The sequence below is a fragment of the Lampris incognitus genome, chromosome 16, assembly GCF_029633865.1.
Source record: "Lampris incognitus isolate fLamInc1 chromosome 16, fLamInc1.hap2, whole genome shotgun sequence".
NCBI classification, from domain to species: Eukaryota; Metazoa; Chordata; class Actinopteri; order Lampriformes; family Lampridae; genus Lampris; species Lampris incognitus.
In genome coordinates, this window is record NC_079226.1 from 18434191 (window position 1) to 18459211 (window position 25021).

Below are 25021 nucleotides of genomic sequence, written 5' to 3' on the forward strand. Positions count from 1 at the left end.
GAAGATGCTCCAGTCTAAGGGCATGCAACTCCAGAGCTGCAAGGCCCCCCCCCCCCCCCCGCAGTGATGAAGTGATTTATCAATTTTTTTTCTTTTTTTTGGATCCATATGTTGGTCTCCTTTAATACTCAAGGTTATTGCTGTTTATGCATTTAGAAACATCTCAGATGTATCGGAGAGGCTTAACCGTGGCTGGCGACACACCACGGAAAAACGCCGGGGTTATTAAATCTGCAGGAAGCACGGTGGGGGGGGGTTACAACATAACATTTACATTTACATGGCCGTGTGTTTGGGTAATGGCGTTCAGCTATCTAATTGGAAAATCCCCCCGATAGCGGGTTCGGTGCACGTTGTGTTGTTTTGACATGTTATCAGTGCACCCTGGTGTCACAATGAAAAATATACTGTCAGTGTGGTATGTTTTGCAACTACACCCCCCACCCACCACCACCACCACCACCAACCACCATCCCACCACCACCCCCCCCATCCCAAAGGCAAAGTCTAAAGGGGGATGACAGCCTTAAGTCACACAACTGAAAACAGTAAACAACATTTTTCAGCAGCTTATGAGTTCATTCTTCTCCGCACACCCACCTCTCCATCGGCCCCTCGTTAAGTAAGAGGCCGCTATCTGGGTGTGTGTGTGTGTGTGTGTGTGTGTGCATGTGTGTGTGTGTGTGTGTGCATGTGTGTATGGGCGTACATTATCATACAGACAGGACCCACATGTTTGAATGCCTGAGTATGTTTATACATTTGTGTATGCGCTTGCAGTGCACCAAGTGCTCGTGTGTGCGTGTGCGGGCGCACCGGCGTGTGTGTGTGTCTGTAGTTGTGTTTGTGCATGTGTCTGTGTGTGATAATTATCTTGTTTGTCTAGATGTCTAGGCAGCGCTTTTCCTTTGTCTGTTATCAGTGGGAGCTTCCTCCATGGCCAGACCAGACTGGGTCTCTGTTGCTGGGATCAGATTAGCTCGGTGACGGGTCGTTTTAGACTCTGCAGTGGCTGCAAGCGTCCACCCTTCTCTCGCTCCCTCCGGACGCGGGCGCTCGTTAAGCGCTGTGTCGGGGTGCCCCCTTTAGCGTGTGAAGGCTAACACACACTGTAAACTGTGACTCCCCCCCCCCCCCCCCCCGGCATGAGAGCGTCTCTGATCAGCCCGTGCTCTTCACACGCAGCAAGAGATGAAAGCCGGCCTTGAGGCCTGGCCCGGCCCGGCCCGGCACCGTAAGAACCCTCCTACGGCCATTGACTGAAACATAGCATCCCCTGTTTTCGCTTGGGGCTCATGTATACACACATGGTAGCGGTTTGGCCTGGCTCTCTCTCTCTCTGAGCCCTCCGCCCCACCCCGATCACACGCTTGTCTTTTTAATTTGTCCTTTCTTTCTGTGTCAGTGGGATCTGTTGATTAGCTTCTCTGAGGCTGCCGCCTTTTCCGCATCAGCTGTCGGTTGGTGTTTAACACCGCCGACGCAGTCCTGATGTCAGCCAAAGTCTCGTTAACATCTCCAGAAATTACAAAATATATTGATGTAATGAAATTAAAATGACAGACGCCTTTCTAATCTATTGCAAAAAAAAAAAAACTAGGCCGATGATGATGTAAAGATAGGCCCTGTTTTTGTGATGCGAATCTCATTGGACAGCGTGAATTTAAGGCCTTTTTATGTTGGTGGTCTCGCCAAGACTCTCGCACTAAGATGGCGACCATGTGGAACAGAAATGTTGTATCGAAGTGCTACAGCTTGACCGCAGTGAGTCACCTGGCGCTTCTGGACCATGGTGCTGGTCAGCACAGCCAACCTCAGGAGGCTAATAGGAGGCAGTGATGAGGCAGTGCTAACTCGAGCTTTAAGGGTGTATTTAAGTAGGGCATTAAGAGTCCATTACCAGCTTCAGCAAGTTCATAGGAGCTTACTCAGACAAGGATTGTCGCCCACCATGATGCCACGGAGCAGACAGACCTCACCACGGCAGACCTGTTGGCCTCCGCCTGTCCCACCCCGGCTCTGCCTCTCTGCCCCCCCCCCCCCTCTGTCTCTCTCCTTATGAGAGGATTGTTAGTTGTGTTTCTTTGTGGCAAGATTGCAGCTGTTTGAGTCAGACCACCACTGAGTGTTAGGGGTGTGAGACAGCTCAGCTCTGGATGCTTGTACGTTGTGTGCAGAGGGCATGACCTCTGTTGTGCCCAGCGAAGTGTGCTTCATACCCTGTTTGTGTGTGTGTGTGTGTGTGTGTGTGTGTGTGTGGCGCATGTCTGTGTTTGTTGAGTGCTTGCGGGTATGCAGCGTGTGTTTGTGCAGTGTGTGTATTTGTGTTCGGTGCAGTTGTGTGCTTGTGGGTTGTGGATTTCAAACAGGAAACAAAACAAGAACTTCCCTTCAAGGCGTACTGGGATAACTTTCAGCCCACTCACTGCCTCCTTTTTCAGCAGTCATCACCAGACGAGCCCGGCGTTCAGTGAGGACGGGGGGGGAACATGGCCATTATAACCGAAGCTCAGATCATTTTTCCAGCTTCACCTTCGTCCTCAACCCCATCAACTAAACTTGGTCCAGAACTCCGCTCACACCAGCCTGCGAGGGAAACTATCAGATTTTCAACACTCTCTCTCTCTCTCTCTCTCTCTCTCTCTCTCTCTCTCTCTCTCTCTCTCTCTCTCTCTCTCTCTCTCTCTCTCTCTCTATATATATATATATATATATATATATATATATACTCACATATATATACAGTAGGGTTAACACTCCATTAGCAGCCATGATACTGATGCAAAAATGCAAAAACTGCAGCCCTTAATTCCTGGTTTGCTCTCACTTTGGTGGGCTATTTTGAAACAGACTGTATTGCATAAGAAAATGTGAATAACACCACTACGTAGAGCGGTCGTAGCGAATGCCACCGAGCACCGTATAAAAGACAACGATTCACTTTCCTGCACAATGTCGGCGGCGTTTCGCGGGACTCGCTCAGTATCCTGGCTGCTAATGTTATGGAGTGTTACGCCTGCAACATATGTGCATTAAAGATGATGTTGAAAAGTGCAATTGTTCCCCCTTAACAACAGCGCTGGCTTCTAGACCCCTCCGTATGGTTCGCCAAGCCCCAAGTCACCACAACCACAGTCAGCTCCTGCATTCCTCAGGCCCTCATGTATTTACCATCAGCCGTGTCTTTTTCTTTTCGCTTGAAAGGAAACAGAAACCTACGGCCATCACACTTACATAACTCCCCGGCCTTTTCAATAATGTCTTTGACAGCTGTGTGCAGCCTTGTTTTCCGCATGTGCTACCGGTGGAGTTTAAGCTCCCTTTTTTTTTATATATATATAATGTATATATATATATGTGCATGTTTACTCGCAGGCGAAAAACGTGAACATTAACCAATGATGGCATCACTTCAACCTTAGGGACACGTGAACGCTTTCGTCGGGTCATCGTTATCATTTTCGGGGTGGGCCGGAACAAGGGGGGTAAACAACCCGATTATGACACCCAGATTTCTGCTCATTCCCTCGGTTTCTTAACACGTAAACAGCTTTCACGACTTCTAATCGGCTTTGTGGAACTGTGCAAGCCAAAGGTCAACACGGGTGGTGGTGAAGTGGGAACGCTCATGTAACGCCGCTCTGCAACAAGGCACTTAAGAAAGCGGCGAAACGGCTTTAAACCGAGAATTCAAATGACACAATTGTTTTCCGGGGGGCTGCAGAAAAATATCCATGTTCAAAGAAATCATGCAAGTCCTTCGACTGAAATATTATTAACTCCCCATAATTGTAATGGTTTCCGTGGAAACTCGCTCAATTGGGGCATCCTTAGAGGTACATCCGACAGGTATCTCGTAGCTGATTGCCAGTGATGTGTTTCATGTGTGTCGGTGCAGGTCGCGTTCACCCCAGCTGTGCTGGGATGTAGTGCCGTGGCTACTGCCTGGCTGATGGGCTTCGGCATAGTGTTGCTTTCTCTCTGGCTGAAACTGTATGAACAAGCCTTTCAGACTGATACAAGATCAGCCCCTCCTAATCTGACTGGGCATCTGACAGCAAGGAAAAGGGCGTGTTTCCATGGGGAACCCACATCCACCCCTACACACACACACACACACACACACACACACACACACACACACACACACACACACACACACACACACCAGTAGAAAAGCTTAAAAGCATGAAAACATACACACACCGGCATGTTCACATGCACACACGCAAACACAAAAGCCCCCCCACACACACACACAGGGATCTGAATACACAGACACATGCATAGACTATCATTACCTCACCCAAACACACACATTCTCAGCTGTAGTAGCACGGCCCGGGACACCGGCATCACATTTTTCATCTGCAAATATTTAGCCGAAGTGCGAGGGAGCGCCGTGAGGGGGGGGCGTGGTCACGGGGCTGCCAGCTGTCGCCTGCCTATGCCTGGCTACCTCACCGTTGTAACCGCAGTGTGAAGTTCTCACTGAGTGTTTCTTCCTGGTGACCCCTGTCTGTGCCTTTTGGCCCGCACTCCTCCCATACCCATTATGTGGTGCTTAGACTCACACACACACACACGGAGCGCTACACTAACTTTCTCAGCTGTAACGGCTGGTGGGCACTGGGCCAGGCCCCCGCAGCTCTACTTGAGAGACGGCCCTGATGTGTCCCTTTGCGGAGCAACTTTATAAAACCTGAGGACGGACCAGAAACCCACGGAGGGCAGCTGGACTGAGACAGCTTTGTTCTCCACTGACTCGCTTCCAAAGTCAGTCGGTGAACAGAACTCACATTGTGCTCTTTTTCCATGAGTAAACTCGGGGCTGTCAACACAGCCTCCTCTGCCTAGCCCAATCGCTCTGGTCCGGAGAAAGACTGCACTCCTTGTGCCCCGGCTCGGAGAGGGGGGCGGGGTGGGTGGGTGGGTGGGGGCATTTACAAAGAGGTGTTTTTCTTTCTTCAATGAGCTTGCTGAAATGCCAGAAATATGCATTGTTTACAGAAGGGACCGTTCTGTGGTAATGCAGCAATTTCCTCATCCCACCTCTCGCTAGATCAGCTTCAGAGGCGTGTGTGTGTTTGTGTGTGTGTGTGTGCGTGTGTGTGTGTTTGCATTCCCAGTAATGTGTATAGGAGTTCTTGTGAGTTGTGCGCTGAGGTGAAGGGTTGCTAGGTTTTGCATCTCGCCAGTGCAGCAGCAGCTCATGCCGGCTAATCTGCAGAGTGAATTTATCAAGCATGCCAAATCAGGCCTTTGTGTTTGTGTCTGTGCGAGCTGGAGAAAGGCCACCATTGTGATACCAAGATCGCTCCCGCGGCCGCTGACTCACTAATTACAGCCATTTATGCTCGGCGACGGAACACAAACACAGGCGAGATAAAAATCCCTCCACAGCTGACTCCGTCCATCCCCCCCCCCCCCCGTCTGCCCTTTGCGCACATTAATGCCCCGGCGAGAAAATGATATTAATTGGTCCGCCAAGTGCCGGAGCACGTCCACGGATGGCTGGATTTCCGTTCATTTGAATGACAATGGTATGTCTGCCAGCTGCTTTTCCCAGCGTACTCCAACGTCAGCCATTATCAAACGTGAAAGAGTAATCAGCCCTCTGCGAGACGCATACAATACACAGAAAGTGTTATTCAGTGCAGGGTTGGGCGAGCCCGTCCCAGGGCACTTTCTCCGCTTAAAAAAATGGCTCGTGGTTTTCATATGCAAAACTAGCATTCAAGCTGAGCAGCGGCAGACTGCGTTGGACTTTATTGGAAGTAAAACATTCGCCAATCAGCCCCTCCAGCTGAAGTTTATTTAACTCCCTTTTACTTCTGCACAGGAATTTGGCCAAAAACCGTTAAAAGGGTTGAAGCCTGCCTTAATTCAGGGGTCCCCCCCCGTTTTCTATGACACTATTCAGCCACAAGGTTTATCAATGAGAGCTTTGTGGCGGCCCTCACTGTTCCCAGGTTGCCTGAGCAAACAGTACAGTACGGATACCTCACACTCCCGCTCTATTTATTCAAGGGCCGGAAAAATCCAATGTTTCCTTCATCCTCAATTTCATCTGTCAGACATTTCAGGTCCATTTAAATGCCTCTTTAGCACTTGCAGTCTCACAACTCCTCCTCTCACTGTTTTTTTTTTACTGAGTCAGGTAGACATGAAATAGCTTTTCAGCCGTGTGATTGAAATGCCAGTGGAGGGGCGCACGGGTAGCGTAGCGGTCTATGCTGTTGCCTACCAACACTGGGATCGCCGGTTCGAATCCCCGTGTTACCTCCAGCTTGGTCGGGCATCTCTACAGACACGATTGGCCGTGTCTGCAGGTGGGAAGCCAGATGTGGGTGTGTGTCCTGGTCCCTACACTAGCGCCTCCTCTGGTCAGCCAGGACGCCTGTTCGGGGGGGAACTGGGGGGAATAGCATGATCCTCCCACGTGCTACGTCCCCCTGGCGAAACTCCTCACTGTCAGGTGAAAAGAAGCGGCTGGCGACACCACGTGTATCAGAGGAGGCAGTGGCAGTCTGCAGCCCTCCCCGGTTGGCAGAGGGGGTGGGGCAGCGACCGGGACAGCTCAGACGAGTGGGGTAATTGGCTGGATACAATTGGGGAGAAAAGGGGGGGGGGTTAATAAATAAATAAACACCTGGGATGACCTGGCGGCCTGTCCAGGGTGTCTCCCCGCCTGCCACCCAATGACTGCTGGGATAGGCTCCAGCAGCCCCGCGACCCTGAGAGCAGGGTAAGAGGTTTGGATAATGGATGGATGGATGGATAAATAGATAAATAAATAAATAAGCGTCACGGGAGCATTAGGTGGACCAATGTGCTCGGGGAGTAGAGGTTCGATGGTCGAATGTGTACGAATTCGCTTGTGAACTTGCATTCGGCCCTTGTGGAACAAACAGGGGGCTTTGGAGTTCGGGCTCCCGAACCGCTTCGGCATTTTCCTTTCTCCATCTGCTGGTAAAACCAAGAGGGGATCCACTTACAGGTCCGCAAATGTCAGGGATGAGGCACATCCTCTGAGAGAGTCGTGTTGCAACGGGGGAGCCGATCGAATGAGAGAGCCCCAGTCTGGGAAGGCCATCAGCAAAACTTGGTCTCTGGAAGAGCCACCAAAACCCCAAGCACTGTTACGCAACCCCAAGCCCCATTAAATTCCCTCTCCTCAAAAACCATATGCATGCGAGGATTCTCCGGCATGCCTCTCAGCTACATCGTAAGGCATTTCATTTTAAACACTTAGGAGGTAATTAGTTATTTATGAGCTCTGTGGTGGTTCCTCTTGTAAAAGCCCGATGACGAGCTAGACTAACCTTGCAATCAACCAGAATCCCCCCCCCCCCATTTTCCTCTATCCATCTGTATGCCGGTTGCTCCCATCCATCCACACCTTCTCCCCCTCATCTTTCAAAGCTGTGCTTCCATGTGTGAGTGTGTGAATCCACTGCAGAGGATCTGCCAAATGACTTAGCGATTGACAATTATAGGACAGGACGTGAGTCTGCACTCCCCAATCCCTTCCCTCGGCCCATGCTGTATTCATTACAGTGATAGGGAGAACCAAAATAAACATGGCCTTAAGGTTTCAGTAATCCAAGCTTTGTAAGGAAGCTACTGTTCTTGTACAATGTTGGTTCAGAGGGGCGCTTCACTTTTCTTTTCCTGAACAGCCTCCAAAATACACCCCCGAGCCCCTTGCCCAGATCTCCAGCTCCTCAGCAGCGCCCCCCCAACCCCCCAAAAAAGGGCTATCAAAGCTATTATGTTGGCTATGGCAAATGAATAGAGAAACACTTCCTGGTGTGCAAAGAGAAGGGGAGGTTGTAAGCCAGGAAGAAGAAAAGCTCCGTTGAAGGTTGGCTGGTATTAATGGCTGGTTTTGGAGCGTGAGGGGGCTGTTTGGATTGTGAGCCAGCCGGGCCCAGGCCGGGTAGGTGGGATCAGAGGCCTGCAGACGCGATGTGCGGGGAGAGCGCTCGTCGTGTTTCGAGCGCGGCTCTCGCTGCTTGGACAGGACGCCGTAAAACTGTCACGCACGGACGAGGAGATCCGATGACTGTGGTCATAGTCTATGTGGGTGACTGTGTGAGGCTGGGCTCCAGGATTGCAACACGAGTAGCGCTGCTCCAAAGCTGCTCAACTAATGGGGGGGGGGGGACAAGCGTGCACACACACACACACACACACACATGCACACGCACATGCACATCCACGCACCAATCACTCTCTCTCTCTGTCTCCACAAGCCACACAGAGAACAGTGTCGGCACTGTTGGCGCTGAGAAATGGTAGAGGGTGGTGTTAACATTATGGTGTGCTTTACAGAGGATTGTTTTTGTATGCTGCACAGAAGCTGTGTGTTTGTGTGTGTGTGCACGAGGGCACATGGCATGTGTGCGTACCTGCGAGCCCGTCTGCGTACGTCTGCGTGTTTCTGGGCTCGTTTTTAACCCGGTGTATGTGTGTGTGTGTCTGTTTTTGTGTTGTGTTTTCAGAAGAGCTGAGGTGCGCTGGGGTGACATGCGCCGTTCCGCCAGTGCCCTCCTGCCCTAAGGGTTCAGTCCTGACCCAGAGTTACACCCCCCCTGCTGGCTGCTGTCCCTCCCTACCGCCCCGATGCACCTGTGACCTCCGAGCCTGCAGCAAGCCCCAGTGCCCTAGCGGACAGCGTGCCGCGTCGCTCAGCCGGGCCACGGGCCGGCCGGGAGACTGCTGCGACGTCTTTGAGTGCCAGAAAGGTAATTGCTCCATCGTACATTACACGAGCTGCCGTGGTTGGTTTCCTGCTGAGAGAAGCAATGGCTCGCCCGGTGTGAAATTCATCGCCTTTGAAGAGGCAATTATTTCCATCAGGGCAGCGCTTTCCTCCCTGTTGACCGAATGTCCGGAGATGAAAAGGAAAGCGGCTGATTGGATGGTAATTACTGTAGGTCTGTTTATCAGTCCGGGCCGCAGCCTCCCCGTGCCAGGACCAGTGCTTCAAAGACATTTTTTTCAGGGGAGTATCCGCAAATAAGCAGAATCCCTCAAGGGGGTATTAGGCCATAATGGGTCTCGTAAGGCAGACTGCTGCTCTGTAGTGTGGCACTTGTTTTCTTGCTTCGCCGGACAGGTCAAACCAGAGGAGGGGAAAAGACAAGGACGAGAGAGGGAGCAGGAGCGAGTCAGAGCGAGGTTTCGTTTAGAGATTTCAACACTTTTGTCTATCCAGGCAAGGAGGCCATTCAGCCAGAGGAGTCCGGCAGCCCGAGAGGGGGACCTGTGGTGTTGGTGTGTTTACTCTGCGCCCGAAGCAAATATTCGCTGTTTTACCAACAGAATAAATTCCCATTCTGGCCCCTCCACATCCATAAATGAGCGCTGTGTCCCGGAATTAATGGACTTAACGAGCCCAGTGACCAGAAAAGTGCTTAGGCTACAAATTTGCTCAACAGAAGTGCAGTGTCAAAGGGTTCCTGTCTGGTCACACGTCCAAAGGGAAAAGGTTCAACAGTTCATTGATGGGAATGCTTTTTATGTGCTCCAGTCTGCCAGTGGGGAGGGTAATCGAGTCAGGCAGGCCGGCGGGGGTTGAATGGCAGCCGTGGGGGCCAGGGGATCAGAGTTTTGATAACAAGTGTCTGCTGGTCTCTGGGCCTGGGGCTTGATGCCCTTTGTGCTGCCCCTACTGGCCGTTAGGCTTGCATGACTGCTCCCCGCATCAGAAAACTCCACGGACAGGCAGAAAGGATGAAGACATTGTAGTGACCCCCCTCCAAGCAAATCTCTAGTCTACCTTAGCCTCTCCAGGTGACCCCCCCCACCCCTCTCACCATACAGAAACAGCCGACCGATGATGTTTGGCAGATTAAAAACACTGTGCTAGCCACATTAAATTTTTTTTAAAAAAGCACCATCAGACACCATATCTCTGCGTATCCTGTAGTGAAACGTATTCTGACCCGGCACCCCATTGTCCCTGTCTGGTCTGGACTTTCCACAGGCCTCTTGGCTGCAGGCTGATGTTTTTCACGGTCAGTGTGCTGTGTACAATGACAATAGGCATGACCTGTGTGTTTTGGCCTCTACCGATGACTGACTGTTTTCAGTGTTGGCTAGAGAACGAGTAGGCCTGGATGACGGGGCAGAGCTGGCACGGCCGTCCTGACACTGATGTCATCTGATATTACGAATGGACGAGTTTGACCCTTTAAACGGCGGTCTACAATTTATCATTGCTTTAGCTGGAAAAGAGAGTCTGCTTTAGGTCCCATGCGGGCTGGTCCAGGACACCGGGGCAGGTCAAGACAGGGTAATGCTCCCTGGGGTTTTACTCACCGCGTTCAGGAAGTAACGCTGTGATGGCTAAACCTACACATCTCAATGAACAGATTGGTTCATATCATCGCAACAGCTTTATTACAACCATTTTATAATCATGCAAGTTGCAAGTTGATGAGAGTGGAGTGTTGCTGACATCGGTTCGACTCATACTTCTGCACGCTCATCAAGCATGAAGCGTTCTTAACAAAACACGGTTTGTGATGTTAGTGCTCTGGCTGATACAGATTTAAATTCGGTTTTGATAAGTCATATCATTCCTACGTGTAAAAAGTTTCTCTAAGGGATTGTTTTTGTATCACCCTTCCTGTCGGCCACAAGGAACAGCATCCCAACAGCTCAAAACGTACGATTTAGCGAGGCCCAGGGTCAGTCAGCCTTTTAAGGCCCACCCATCCCCACATCCCACCCGCGCCTCAATTTGGAGAGGAGCGAACATCGGAAAGCATGACTGGAATTTAGAGTCTGTGCTGCGAGTTTGTTTTAGGGATTACCGTTAACAAACACTGCGGAAGTCACATGTGGGCATCCCCTCATGTGACTTCCTATTGTTTCTGCGAGCGTTAAAAACGGTGCCATGCCTTTTGATTTCGGCTAGCTGAAGTGCCTGCGGTATTTTCTCCTGCTTGGTTATGCTGCACGCGAGGCAGGATCGCGGCTGCGGTGAGACAGAGAGCGGGAGAGGGAACAAAAAAAAGGGAGAAAGTAAGGAGAGAATAAGAAAGGGAAGAAAATATCCCCGCTTTACTTTCAACTCAGTTGGCCCACCTGCTTTGTGTTAGGGTGTAGTGCGGGCTGCAGAGAGACGTGGGGTCATCGGTGCAGGCAGTCTGAGTCTCCACTTCGGGGTATGGTGTACAGATGCGGATGTCAAGCCACGCGCTCCTCCGTCGCAACCATAGCGGCCCTGCGTCGGCCTGCGTCTGTGCAGACCAGCAGGGCTAGCATAGCCGCTCCTCCATGGAGATGCATTTGCAGGAGCCCCTCCAGTCAGATATCGGGTCTTGATGCTCATATACACAACCGCGGTTCCCAACATGCCGGAGTGTGTGTGTCCAGTTAAGGTCTCGCAACGTTGAGTCGCACAAACCGCTGCCTTCCAGGTCTGCTGTCGAGAGGACGTGTTCTTGTCTTTTTCTTACATAAAGGATCGCCGCCGTTTCATTTCACTTCATCAATTTTTACAGGACCTTGTGGAAAAAGATGGAGACGTTATAACAAAGAGGGAGTTCCTCTTTCTCTCTGTTTCTCCAGCTCACACACACTGGAGAGGTGCATGGACACACACACACACACACACACACACACACACACACACACACACACACACACACACACACACACACACACACACACACACACACAGACAGATCAGCACACCCGGAGGGCATGGCGTGCAGCGAGGGCAGTGTCTGTGAGGTGGCTGCTGGGAGCCTGTTATCGCCCTGTAATGATCTGCACCCTAGCCATTGTTCAGAAGACTGGCACTTGCAGACAGACGGCCGAGGTTTTTCCGGTACTTACTCCGGCTTTACTGGGCCCGTCTACTGTCTGCACAGCAGACCAGAGCGAGTCTGGGTTCCCCAAGGCGGTAGCACCGAGCTGAACTTTGTTTCATACAGGCTGAACGGAACCAGGAGAGTCTCAGTGCTCAGATGCTTTTTTGGGAAACCAGCCCAAAGTGGAAATCCACTCCAGCCCACCGCCGGCACAATGGGCCCATATCCCACCGCGGCCCCCAAACCCACCGCTGCTTTCTTTTACCCAGCACCGCGAGGGCCCATCCTCTATTCAACACTTGACAGATTCTTGTAAAAATCCACTTCTGACAGCCGGCTTCATTGTCTTATAGATTTCCTTCTTCCCCAAGGCTTACCCACAAACCCAGGTGTCTGGCCCAGCACTCGATACTGTTCGCCTCGGACAGAAAGTCTTTCTTTCTTTCTAAAAGATAAACGATCCTCCTCCTCGACAGCAGATAATAAAGAGTTACGGAATCAATTTATAGGCATGCTTCATAAAGGCCTTACAAATAGTTAATGATTACTTAATTAATGCCAAATGCTCGTTTATTAACGTGTTATAAATCAGTGATAAGATAATGCATTCATAAAATGACTTTTTTTTGGGTTGCCAAGTTGGGAACCCACATGATGAGTCTCCTTGAATTAGCTACTACCTAAACCGAACCCGAAGCTCAAACCCTGTACCTGCGGTTTCAATTGCTACTGCACGAAAAACAGCTTTTTTGCGACTGGGTTGCGCGACATTTTCAAGTCATGTTATTTGCACACCGCTCGATGAGAATGGGAAACAGCGGTCCTGGGATTTCTGGGAGAAGGTCTAGGGAGACTCTCGTATCGGTAAAATGTGGGGCTCCCAACCTGGCAATCTGAAAAATCTTTTGGGTGATGCGTTACGACAGCTTAGTACTGATACATAAGGCATTCATAAACGAGTTATGAACCACTGATGAAGTAATTATAACCACTTACAAACCTCTTCTAAAGTATGGCTCGTTTTCAAAGTTGTTTATGAATTTGTAGTGGACTGTATACAGTGAGGATTATCTCACCCCAGCTGATGTGTTTTGATGAAAAACATCTTGTCGTTTTTTTTTCGTCTTTCCTGCTCATATCATTTGTTCTGGTGGGGGTGGGGGTGGGGGGGCAATCAGAGTTCTCGTGTTAATCCTTACCAAATGTGATGGACATCTGAAGGAGCACAGAGCTCCCATTCATCAGCTGCAGACTATTTATAAGCATTATCACCTCCATGTGGTGTTCAGCCTCAGCTTGACCGCATCTGTCCACTACCTCCTCTTTCACGTCTCCCCCCTTCTCCGCAGTTTCGCCCAAGTGTGTCCACAACGGCAAGGAGTTTTCTGAGGGGGAGGTTTACCGCATGGACCCCTGCTGGCTGTGCCAGTGCCGGGGAGGAATCTCCTTCTGCTCCAAGGCAGAGTGCGCCGAACTGGACTGTGAGAACTTCTACATCCCTGAGGGCGAGTGCTGCCCCGTGTGCATAGGTACTCTCATTTATCATGTTTCCTGCAGTGTTTCATATCCTGCCGTAATGTGTTTCCCTTTCGCCCAATCCGGTCATCTTGCACTTCTACTTTACTTTTATCTCACGGTTTTTAACGAAAGGTTAACCAAGCAAAACAATATCAACTTCATCCAGACGTCTCATTCGTTTTTAGATGCAAAGCACATCATGGACCTGGCATCCGACTCATTCAATTACACACACACACACACACACACACACACACACACACACACACACACACACACACACACACACACACACACACACACACACACACACACCTACTGACAATTTAGTATGGCCGATTCACTTGACCTACATGTCTTTGGACTGTGGGAGGAAACCAGAGCACCCAGAGGAGGAGGGGAGGAGGGTGTGTCGACCCTGTGATGGCCTGGCGGCCTCTCCAGGGTGTCTCCCTGCCTGCCGCCCAATGACAGCTGGGATAGGCTCCAGCATCCTGTGACCCTGAGAGCAGGATAAGCGGTTTGGATAATGGATGGATGGATGGATGGCTGAAGTCTAACTTTTAGCTGTACATGGGGGGGGGGGGTGACTCCTCCAAAAATGTTTGTGAGTGTATCACAAATATCTGCTGTTGTAAGGCATTAAAGATTTCACGTTTTGGCATTTGGGTGGCGTGGCGGTCAGGGATCAGCGGTTCGAATCCTCGTGTTACCTCTGGCTTGGTCGGCGTCCCTACAGACACAATTGGCCGTGTCTGCGGGTGGGAAGCCGGATGTGGGTATGTGTCCTGGTCTCTGCACTAGCGCCTCCTCTGGTCGGTCGGGGTGCCTGTTCAGGGGGGAGGGGGAACTGGGGGGAATAGCATGATCCTCCCACGCGCTACGTCCCCCTGGAGAAACTCCTCACTGTCAGGTGAAGAGAAGCTACTGGCGACTCCACATGTATCAAAGGAGGCAGTCCTCCCTGGATCGACTGGGAAGAGTCGGGTAATTGGCCAGATACAATTGGGGAGAAGGCGGGGGGGGGTTGCATTTTCTTTTTTATTATTTTTGTTATTTATTAACGTTATAATCACAATTGGTAAGACATTTGGCAGAATATATATATGTCCATGCAACACCGCCACTACCAGAGTCAGAATCAGAATACTTTATTCATCCCCGAGTTCCCTTAGCTTCTCTCTAATATTCTATCACTTGGTATTGCCCATGTGGTTTCATTCGAGGTAGATTTCACAATAGTGTCATTGACAGAGATGCAAGTCAGATGTCTTCCATCAACTTTAAAGTGCTCAAACAAATCAATCTTTAGATAAGTGTTTCTGATGTGTCAGCTTGCTTTTCTCGGTTGGTAGTTATGTAAAAACAGGGTTCAAATGAGCTTACTTAAGCTCTGTTGAGCCGGTGCAAAAGCATCTATTTTACAATGTCAACTTTAAGTGTCCAATCAGGATATGACGTAAATAATATGTAACGTTAGCTACTCAGCTGAAAATGTGCAGTTAATACCCTCTTTCAATTATAGACTTAAGAGAATGATCCCGTATCGTTCTTTTCACAACAAAGTCACACAATAGTTGGACTTTTGTATGTCTTACTGTTATGATTAGAGAATGTTCTGAGGCCTGCTTGGTGAATTCAATCCAACAGAATGACTAAATTAAAACTTGAAATAGTAAAAATATGTCAACTGACTTATATGGAATTGTTTTTCAAGTGGAGGCAGTTGGTGATGTGGCACAGACCAGGAGACCCCTGTGACCAGTCAGCAGAACAGAAGGCGGATGATGTCCTCCTTCTTGTCAGTGTAGGCATGTATCATTTGGAGACTTCTCATTGTTTGAATATCTTGCTGTGTAATGAAATCCCTCACCCTATAGGGTGAGGGCCCGGACATCCGGAGGGAGCTCGGAGTAGAGCCGCTGCTCCTTCATGTCGAAAGGAGCCAGTTGAGGTAGTTCGGGCATCTGATTAGGATGCCTCCTGGGCGCCTTCCTTTGGAGGTTTTCTGGGCATGGCCAACTGGGAGGAGACCCCAGGCTAGACCCAGAACTCTCTGGAGGGACTACATGTCCAATCTGGCCTGGTAATACCTTGGGATCCCCCAGGAGGAGCTGGAGGGCATTGCTGGGGAGAGGGGCGTCTGGAGTGCCCTACTTAGCTTGCTGCCACCGCGACCCTACCCCGGAGAAACAGCTGAAGATGAATGAATGAATGAATAAATGAATGAAATCCTCTCCTCGTGTTTTACTCCTGATAATATCCAGACCGTCAAAGTATTCTAGTAATTTCTTTTACGAATTTTCTTAACTACTGTCCATAAACTCCACAGAATATGACTGTGTATCTATATCAGGAGATTTTAACATTCATATTGACAACCCCAATGATAACAGTGCCAAAGAACCTAATAACTTGCTTGACACCTTTGGATGTCTCAACACATCTCCGGACCCACCTACAACTGGGGCCATACCTTGGATTTGTTTATCAGAAGGGGTTTTAATATTTGTTAGAGCTATTGATGTTGCTCTGTCTGATCATCTTTGCAATTTCCTTAAAATGTGTTACTCCTGACATTCATATTAGATCGGAAACTGTTAAAAAATGATATGTTAATGAGAATACTAGACTATTCCCCTGTCACCAACATTTACCTCAGCTTTCTTTAATGATCTCTTAGATCATTTCAATTCTGTAATTGTGAATCTTATTGATGTCATTGCCCCTGTTAGGGTGAAACCAACTTCTGGTAAGCAAAAAGCACCATGGGGAAATGCTGCATCTATAAAAATCCAGCATAAAAGACTGCCGAAACGCTGAGCATAAATGGCAAAAACTAAGCTGCACATTCACTGTGACATCTACAAAGAGAGACTAAATTCCTACAATCAGGAATTGGAAAGTGCTAGACAATCTTTCTTCTCTGACATTATAAAAACATAAAAATGCACGCATTTAACTGCCACTGTTGATAGGCTGACTAACCCTCCTGCCCCCGGCACAAATAGCTAATATCCTACCCACCGATAAATGCAATGAGTTTACTTCTTTCTTTTAATTCTGTAATTGTGATACAATTCAAAACATTAGACAAACTATCAGTAGTTCCACATTAAATGAAAATGTGTCACCACTACATTCACATAAAAGTAACTCGATAAACATGACCCTGTTTAATGCCATTGATTACAAAACTCGTGAGGAAACCGTATAACATCTTAAGCCATCAACATGCTGCCTTGACACCCTGCCAACAGGCTTCCTTAAAAATGTTTACAGCTGCTTGGCAACCGATTTACTGCAAATAGTTAACAGCTCCTTCCTATCAGGCATTTTTCCAAAGGCTTTGAAAACTGCAGTTATCAAACCTTTACTAAAAAAGTGTAGCCTGGATGTTTCTGTAATTAGCAACTACAGACGCATATCAAATCTACCCTTTTTAAGTAAAATAATTGAAAAAGTTGTCAACCAACATCTTAACAACTTTTTAACTTCAAATAATTTCTAAGAAAAATTAGGTTTTCAATCCCATCACAGCAACCACACTGCTCTTATTTAAGTTTTAAATAACATTTGCATGGACACTGATTCTGGCAAAATTTCAATCCTAGTGTAAATGGATCTTAGCGCTGCTTTGGATACTGTTGACCATTCAATAGTACTTGACATACTGGAAAATTGAGTCAGACTCTCTGGCATGGTCCTAGATTGGTTCAGGTCCTACCTACAAGACAGGGACAATTTTGTTTCCATTGGCAACTACATATCTGAGCTAACTAGCATGATGTGTGGGGTACCTCAAGGTTAAATTCTGGGACCTCTTTTATTCAAACTCTATATACTCCCACTAGGCCTAATTATGCAAAAGAACAAAGAAAAAAACTGCTATGCAGACAACACTCAACTATACATAGCTCTATCATCGAGGTGGCTATGCTCCTATAGACTCAATGCGTCTGTGCATTGACCAAATCAAAGACTGGATATGCCAAAATTCCCTCCAGCTAAATAAAGACAAAACTGAGATAAAGGCTGAAAGTTGCTGCTCATCTCGATTCAGCTTTTTCTTAAGTCTAAAACCCAAGTCAGAAATGTTGGTGTTATTATCGACTCAGATCTAAATTTTAACACCCACATCAAGTCTATAACAAAATCGGCCTATTATCATTTAAAACACATGGCAAGAATTAGATGATACATGTCCAAACAAGACCTAGAAAAATTAATTCACGTTTTATTTCCTGTAGGTTAGACTGCTGTAACAGTCTTTTCTCAGGCCTTCCCAAAAAAGCATGTAGACAGCTACAACTCATTCAGAATGCTGCTGCTAGAATTCTAACAAAGACTAAGAAAGCTGAACATATTACACCAGTTCTCAAGTCTCGGCATTGGCTACTAGTGTGTCATAGAATTTACTTCAAAATAATACTTTGTCTATAAATCACTTAATTGTTTAGGGCCAAAATACATCTCTGACTTGATTCCACACTATGAACCGTCTAGACTTTGGTCATAAGGGAGTGGTCTGCTAACTGTTCCTAGGATTAAAACAAAACATGTCGAAGCAGCATTCAGCTACTATGGAACACAGAGTTAGAATAAACTTCCACAAGATATTAGATCAGCCCCAACTCTTGCTACCTTCAAAAATAGGGTAAAACCCTTTATGTTTGCCTTTGCCTTTAATTAAAACCTAATTGCTGCTAATAACTGCACCCTGACTCTAAAATGCATTGACTTTCATTCTTTTATGCTTTTTTAAAATGTTTATCTGTTTTATGTAAAACACTTTGAATTGCCTCTATGTATGAAATTTGCTATATAAATAAACTTGCCTTGCCTCCGACCTTAACAGCCCCTGCACAGATCCAGTTTGATTCCATAGCTGCTAACACGCCTGGCATACATGAAACACGCTAAAGAGCCAGGCAAGGATTCATTTCTACAGGGGAAATGTTTACATAAAAAGACTCCATTCAGGGTATGCTGCCTGGTTTTCTAATATCTGGCTTAGGCTTTTAATAGGAGGGTGGAGGGGGTTAGGGGTTCTGTGTGAACAACCCCCCCCACAAAACACATGCCCTCAAAAGCAGGTAGGGACCGCCGAGACGTGTGCTCAGGATTCTTAAAAATTGGGCTGCTGTGCAGATGTCGAGGTTAGTGATAGTGGTAGCCAGCTTCAGCCTTTTTCCTGCCTGCATGGCTATAATTGATCAGGCACAAGATAGAGCAGGAGAGTTGGGGGGGGGGATTCAGAGGTAAGAAAAGCGAGGCGGCAGCAGGGTTATTGTAGGTCAGTGTTGGAGGTACACCTGGATGGCTCAGGCGTTTAGATGGTGTGGAATGCTTTCATCCTTTCCTCAGGGGAACGCTGCTCTCACTGCATCACTCACTGAGGACAGCATCCCTGGTAATACTCTTAATCTGGGGTTGTGGTGGAGGGTTATATGGAGTTACCTGATAGGGATTATAATTAAATAGAGGGAAACAATCATGAATTTCAGTGTGATCTCTCTCTCTCTCATATATGTTATATGTTATAGGGATAACACTTTATTAGCAGCTATGTATAATACTGAGCAGTCTTCTGTTTGTTTCTGAAATGCCAGCCACATTGTGCGAAAAACTGTCAGCAATCTGACAATGTATAAAACTAAAGCTCCTACTTCCTGGTTTGCCACCACCTTCTGTGGGCCACATCAAAATAGGCAACATGGTATACAAAAATGCGAATAGCTTCGCATTTTCTGTGCAACTCTGGTGGCGTCTCAGAGACACACAGAAAACTGCTCAGTATTATGGCTGCTAATGCCGTGTTATCCCCACAACATTTAGACAACCTTGAAACTTGTGATTGTTCCCCTTTAAGAAGAAGCTCACCCAGAGTAACCTGATAGTCAGCTGGGAATCAGGTCAGTTTTACATGAAGGAGTCCTATTTTTTACTCAAAATTAGGTCACACGGTGCACAGAGTCCTCAGCACCAAATCACTGAAGTTAAAGTAAAAGGGTTGTACCTGCGGTCATATCTAGGCTTCCTGTTAACATAAGAGGGTGTACATATTGAGAAAGAATAGAAGGGGGGGGGCAGATCTCGTAAGCGTAATCATAGCCAGATGGACAAGAACCTCAGTGGCTAAAACTGCTGGGATCAGATGAGCCCAACAGGACTCCCGGGATCCTTTGGGAGATTAAGTACATGTATAGCACCCTTTCTCTCTCGTGTACTCAAACAGGCTGGACAATCTCATACACTCATACACAATATAAACACAAACACCCATGCATATGCACACACACACACACACACACACACACACACACACACACACACACACACACACTCCTCAGACCACCTCTCTGTTCCCTCCCTCAGTGCACTGCGGGGCCCTGCCTCTTTTATCGATAAATTAAATTAAAATTGTTTATGGTTAATGTTGGGGACATGAAAACAACTTCCCAGAATTGGTCAGGGTTATCGTATATCACCTGAAACTGGGCAGGATTGCTCCCCGGTGTAGCTCTTAAACTGTCTCAAACGTTATATTCCCCACTCAAGGCCTCAGACAAACGGCTACATGCCCCATGATGTGTGTGTAATGTTCTTTAATGGGGGTTTTCTTCACTTTTGAGTGAAACTCGTGGCATCAAACTCTGACCTGATCTTTAACCTCAGGGGCCACAGCTGTAACTGCATCTGTGTCCCGTGCAAATGGATGAGCTAAAAAAAAACAACTTCCAAACGCTCTTCCCTGAGATGACCCGGCCGACCAGAGGAGGCACTAGTGCAGCGAGCAGGACACACATACCCACATCCAGCTTGCCACCCGCAGACACGGCCAATTAATTGTGTGTGTAGGGACGCCCGACCAAGCCGGGGATAACACGCGGATTCGAACTGGCGATCCCCGTGTTGGTTGGCAACAGAATAAACTGCCATGCCACCCAGATGCCCACATTCTGCATTTAACTTAACCAAGCTGTAAACCTGAGTAAAAATTGTGCGAGGGTTGAATATGTGATTTTTACATAAGTCAGAGCATCACATTGTAGGTGGGGACCAATTCAGCTTTATCATGGGAATATCATAGGTCCCATGAAATGAGAAATGTATTTTCATTCTCGTTACCTCTCGTTATCTACACTCAATGTACTGTTACTACATCTATTTTACACTGTTTTAGAAATTCACCAAAAAAAAAAAAGTGCTTATAAGAATGTTTTTCTCTTTTGAATGCAGTAACGTTTCAGTTACATCATTCTGCACTTGCGGGCGCACGCTAAAAATATGCCTACTGAATTAGGAGGGAGACTTTAGGAAAGAAGGCCTGTGTACTTCTGCCACAAAACTGAAACTAGCCAACAGCATAGCGATGTCCACAGACTTGTAAAAATGCCATTATTGGCTGTTATTCAGATCACAAAATCCCACTCGACCGTACCCGTTCATTCGGATATACATCAAATTGCAGATGTCTGCAGTGCTCCAACTGTTGTTTCAGGGAAACTTAGACATTGTCAAATCAATGCATGACTCTTGTTGACTATTGATTATTACCGCTCTCCTGTCCTCTCCTCCCCTCCCCTCATTTCTGCAGCCAACTGCCCTCCTCTGTTCACCCTCCCTGCTTTTTCAGTGTTCCTCTTCCTAATCCGCCCAAGTGTGTGTCTGTCTTCCTCCCACCAGATGTGGAGCTACTGTCTTCGGACAGCACCGAGGCCAGCTGCTGGGTCAACAACAAGCTGCGCGGTCATGAAGAGCAGTGGAAGGAGGACGACTGTACTTTCTGCCAGTGTGTGGACGGGGAGCCCCATTGCACGGCCATGGCCTGCAAACAGAGTTGCCAGAGCCCCGTGAAGATTCCCGGGGAATGCTGTCCTTTCTGCGAAGGTAGGAAATGTAGTCAGAGAGACAGAGAAAGATGGAGGGGAAGTTTTGCTCTCTTTCATAAACCAGCACTACATATTCTATACATCAGCTGCGGTGTGCACTTGTTCTCTAGACAGAACTATATGTTGCACGCCACATGCAGGAGGCTCCTGTGGCCCTCTGGGTTGTCCAGAAGAGGCCGTGTCGGCATGAGCTCATTAAAGGGGAGGCCACGAAGCATTCTTCAAGCTGCAGGGTTCTTTGTGTTCATTTATTACCCTCGGCCGCCAAAATGAGACCCACCTGTGTTTGTGAGGCTGTGGCAAACTTTTCACACAAGAAGGCTGCTTAATTGGAGCGGATCACTTTTTTTTGTGAGCGTAATTAGTTACAGCTCGTTGAGCCCCGCACCCTGAACGTGGCAGGAGACGTTGACGGGAATTTGAATAGCTGTTTTGTGTGTGTGTGTGTGTGTGTGTGTGTGTGTGTGTGTGTGTGTGTGTGTGTGTGTGTGTGTGTGTGTGTGTGTGTGTGTGTGTATAAAGGGGGGGACATCGTGCATACAAACATGTTGTTCAGAACTACCCTAGACCACGTTGCTCCACGTTAATGTTGGCTCTGGTACAAGAACATCTGGGCAGTGCCAAACTGTGACACCTCCAGGGGGATACCCTGTTATCGTCCCTGTTGGTGCTGGAACAAAACGTGCTCTTTACACAGATCCAGCTCATTAATGCCAGGCAACACAAGACAATAAGACCGAGAGGTGTGATCCCTCCAGCGGTGGGACCCACCCCGGTGCAATTGCCCCACATTTATCCGTAATCACAGTTTACTCTCAAATAAGAGCAGTGTGAATGAATAACCATTACAGCTGGCATCGCTGCCGCAGATGATGTAACGCAAGCCTACGGCCACTCAGAAAACACAGAATTCCCCAGAGGAAAAAAAAAAAATTCCTTTTCACTTTTATACTGAAAAGGAACTTTAATGTTTGTCTTTTATGTTTAATTTTATAATTTTATGGTAAAAGAGGTGTTGGGCTGCGTTCACAGCTAACATGTTTGGTGCGGTTTAAACAAACTATGGCGCGTTTGCCTGTTTAGTCCGGTCTCACTCCTTCATCTGTCTACGTATGCCCTTTTATTTGCTATGTCTGTTCCTTGTGATGTCATGTCTGATGAAGGCCTGAACAATCAAAATGCCACATGCTTTAATGAGATAATTACAATTAAGTATATTTTTTTATGTGGGCAGACTCATGCTTAAGCCCCCCATGGAAACGTTTTCAGCTGCTTTATTTTGTAACTTGAAATAAAAAAATTTTTTCAGGAAGCGTAATGACCACTGATGACTAGACTCACTAGCCCTTGGCTAATGGGTCGGACTCTTTAGCTGATTGGTCAGCGCAGTCGCCCGTGAGCTGGGCTATCTGGGTTCGATTCCCGGCTGCGGCGGATTCCCGGCTGCCCCCTGAATTCTCTACATTGGTGTGAGAAGCAGCATGGTGAGACCAAGAGGCCATTGGAAGCATGTGCGCCCAGAGGCATGAGGGAGTTGATATGCTGAAGCATGGGGACGCGCTTCCCGAAGGAGGGGGGGTAGTGTAATGACCACGGATGACTAGACTCGCTAGCCTTTGGCTAACAGGTCGTACCCTTCAGTTGACTGGTTAGTGCAGTCGCCCGTGGTCCGGGCTACCCGGGTTCGATTCCCGGCTGCGGCAGCAGTTCCCGGCTGCCCCCTGAATTCACTACAGAAGTCAAGCTAGTCATTTTACATCTGTCCTAAATTCCTGATGTATATCAAAACATACACCATCACCAAAACTGGGCAATAAAATAAGTTACCGATTAGCCCGTTTGACTTTGGTTCATTTACAAAAAAAAAACAACGTGAACCCCAACTAAACCAAATTTTCAGTTCAACAAAGCAACTTTTTCACCGGCTGGTTTGGACCAAAAAACTGGACTACAGGTGTGAATGAACACTGCCTTAGAGAAGAATTGGTAATTGACGTTGGCGATATACTTGAAGTCCTCTTTCCATCAGTAAATTCCTAACCGTCTGTCTTCTCTGAACCTCCAGAGCCTTCATATGAGACGGTGAGCCCCATGCTGTGTCCTCCATTGGAGAATTGCTCTCTGTCAGGGAATGACTGTCCCTATGGCTTCCTACAAGACAAGAATGGATGTCTGCTCTGCCAGTGTCTCAACAGTGAGTGAACTGGCCTCGCCGTTTGTAGCACACAAAGGGTTAAAGTTGCACCGGGGTATCTTGCAGAAGCATGAGTCATGTCACATTCTTGGGATGATGTATAGCTGCTGGCATGCTGTTTCTTGTAGTTTCGTGTTACCACAGTGGTCATAAAGTACTGTATTTGCCTTTTTGCTGACTGATAAAGAAGTCATCGGGGCTGACCGTGGCTAGATGGTTCTGACAGGCGTGCACACGCTATTTGCATTCATCACAGCTCATTTGTGTCTGTGGCTGCAGTCTTTGCAAGTTCTTCTGTCACAGGAATGTTCCCGTGAGCAGCCCCATAGCAATTCATGCTATTGATGGATGGCTGTGCACAACTTCTGCTGACCTCTCGCTCAACTCTTTCAGATGACTCCTGCCCTGACCTGGGAAAATACTGCTCCCTGCAATGCCCAATGGGATACGAAAAGGACGACTTTGGCTGCGAGGTTTGCGAGTGCAGCATCCCCATGCCGAAGTGCCGACCTCTGACCTGTACAAAGACCTGCCCCTACGGATATGTGTAAGTGTACCCGCTGACCAAATTGGTTTCTCGTCCTCCAGTCCAGCAGCATTCATCAGTCATCTGTGTTTTCAGCCTGTTCAAAGGCCTTTGTAGCTGCCATTGACATACCATACTGATGTATGACCAACCATGCTCTGACTCATGAGAGAGGAAACCAAAATGACTAGGTAAAGTTGGAGGCTTTATATTTTGTCATTGAAAAGTGCCTATTCACTGATCTCTAGCAACCAGCATGCAGTGTGGCCCTTCAAAATGATGCCAGAGCTCAGAATGAAGCAAGGCTGCATCCCAGAATAAAGGATAGCAGGTTATGGGTATTGAGCGATTTGTTAAACGCTAATTAAAGATGGTGTGTTAAGGAGTGGTCACATTACCACTGATGCAACCAAAATTACTTCCTTTTCTGTTATGAATATAGGCACAGGAAGGCTAAAAACTAACCAGCTAGCTAGTATATAGCTGCTAATGCTAAAATATCAATTAAATAACTTTGATTTTCAGCACTCAGGTCACCACGGGTATTTGTACTGGTCAAGCTTGTTTATGGCATATGAATTCGGCGGTCAAAGTTGGCCAAGCTTGAACTCTGCTCTTGAGCGAAGAGATGAGAATTCTGCCCAGACGGATTCAAATCCCTTTCTTGCCCTCCGCATGCATTTGAATTGTAGTCAGTTGAACATGAAAGTGTAATGTGACCGTCTTGGTAGGCAGTCTACATTTACAAAAGGGAGGTGCTCGTCACGTATTGAATTAACAAGGGGAATGTTGACATATATCTTAGATTTCCACCAACAACTCGCGTATCAAGGTAATCGTGTCTGAGGGATTAACTTAATAACGTAGAAGGGCAAAGTGCTAACTCTATCAGGTGATGCCCGGAGGCCATCACAAGATGTGTCGGCCGAGAGGAAATGGAGCGGGCTGCTGCAATGGCGGCTCCTCAGGAGAGATCAAAGTGTCTGCCTAGGAGGCCAATCAAGGCCCCTAATCTGTGTGTGTGTGTGTATGTGCATGCGTGTGCACGTGAGTGATG

The 25021-nt window shown here is 47.8% G+C and overlaps 1 protein-coding gene across 1 annotated transcript in view; it reads left to right on the forward strand.

Annotated features, from left to right (window-relative positions):
* The window catches only part of LOC130125986 (cysteine-rich motor neuron 1 protein-like), a 40256-nt gene that overhangs the window by 3097 nt on the left and 12138 nt on the right, over nt 1–25021 (forward strand). The window contains exons 2-7 of the mRNA XM_056295362.1: nt 1186–1234; nt 8508–8750; nt 13181–13360; nt 21039–21242; nt 23310–23438; nt 23832–23985. Coding sequence (XP_056151337.1) covers nt 1186–1234; nt 8508–8750; nt 13181–13360; nt 21039–21242; nt 23310–23438; nt 23832–23985 — 959 coding nt within the window. The remainder of the gene's footprint in view (nt 1–1185; nt 1235–8507; nt 8751–13180; nt 13361–21038; nt 21243–23309; nt 23439–23831; nt 23986–25021) is intronic.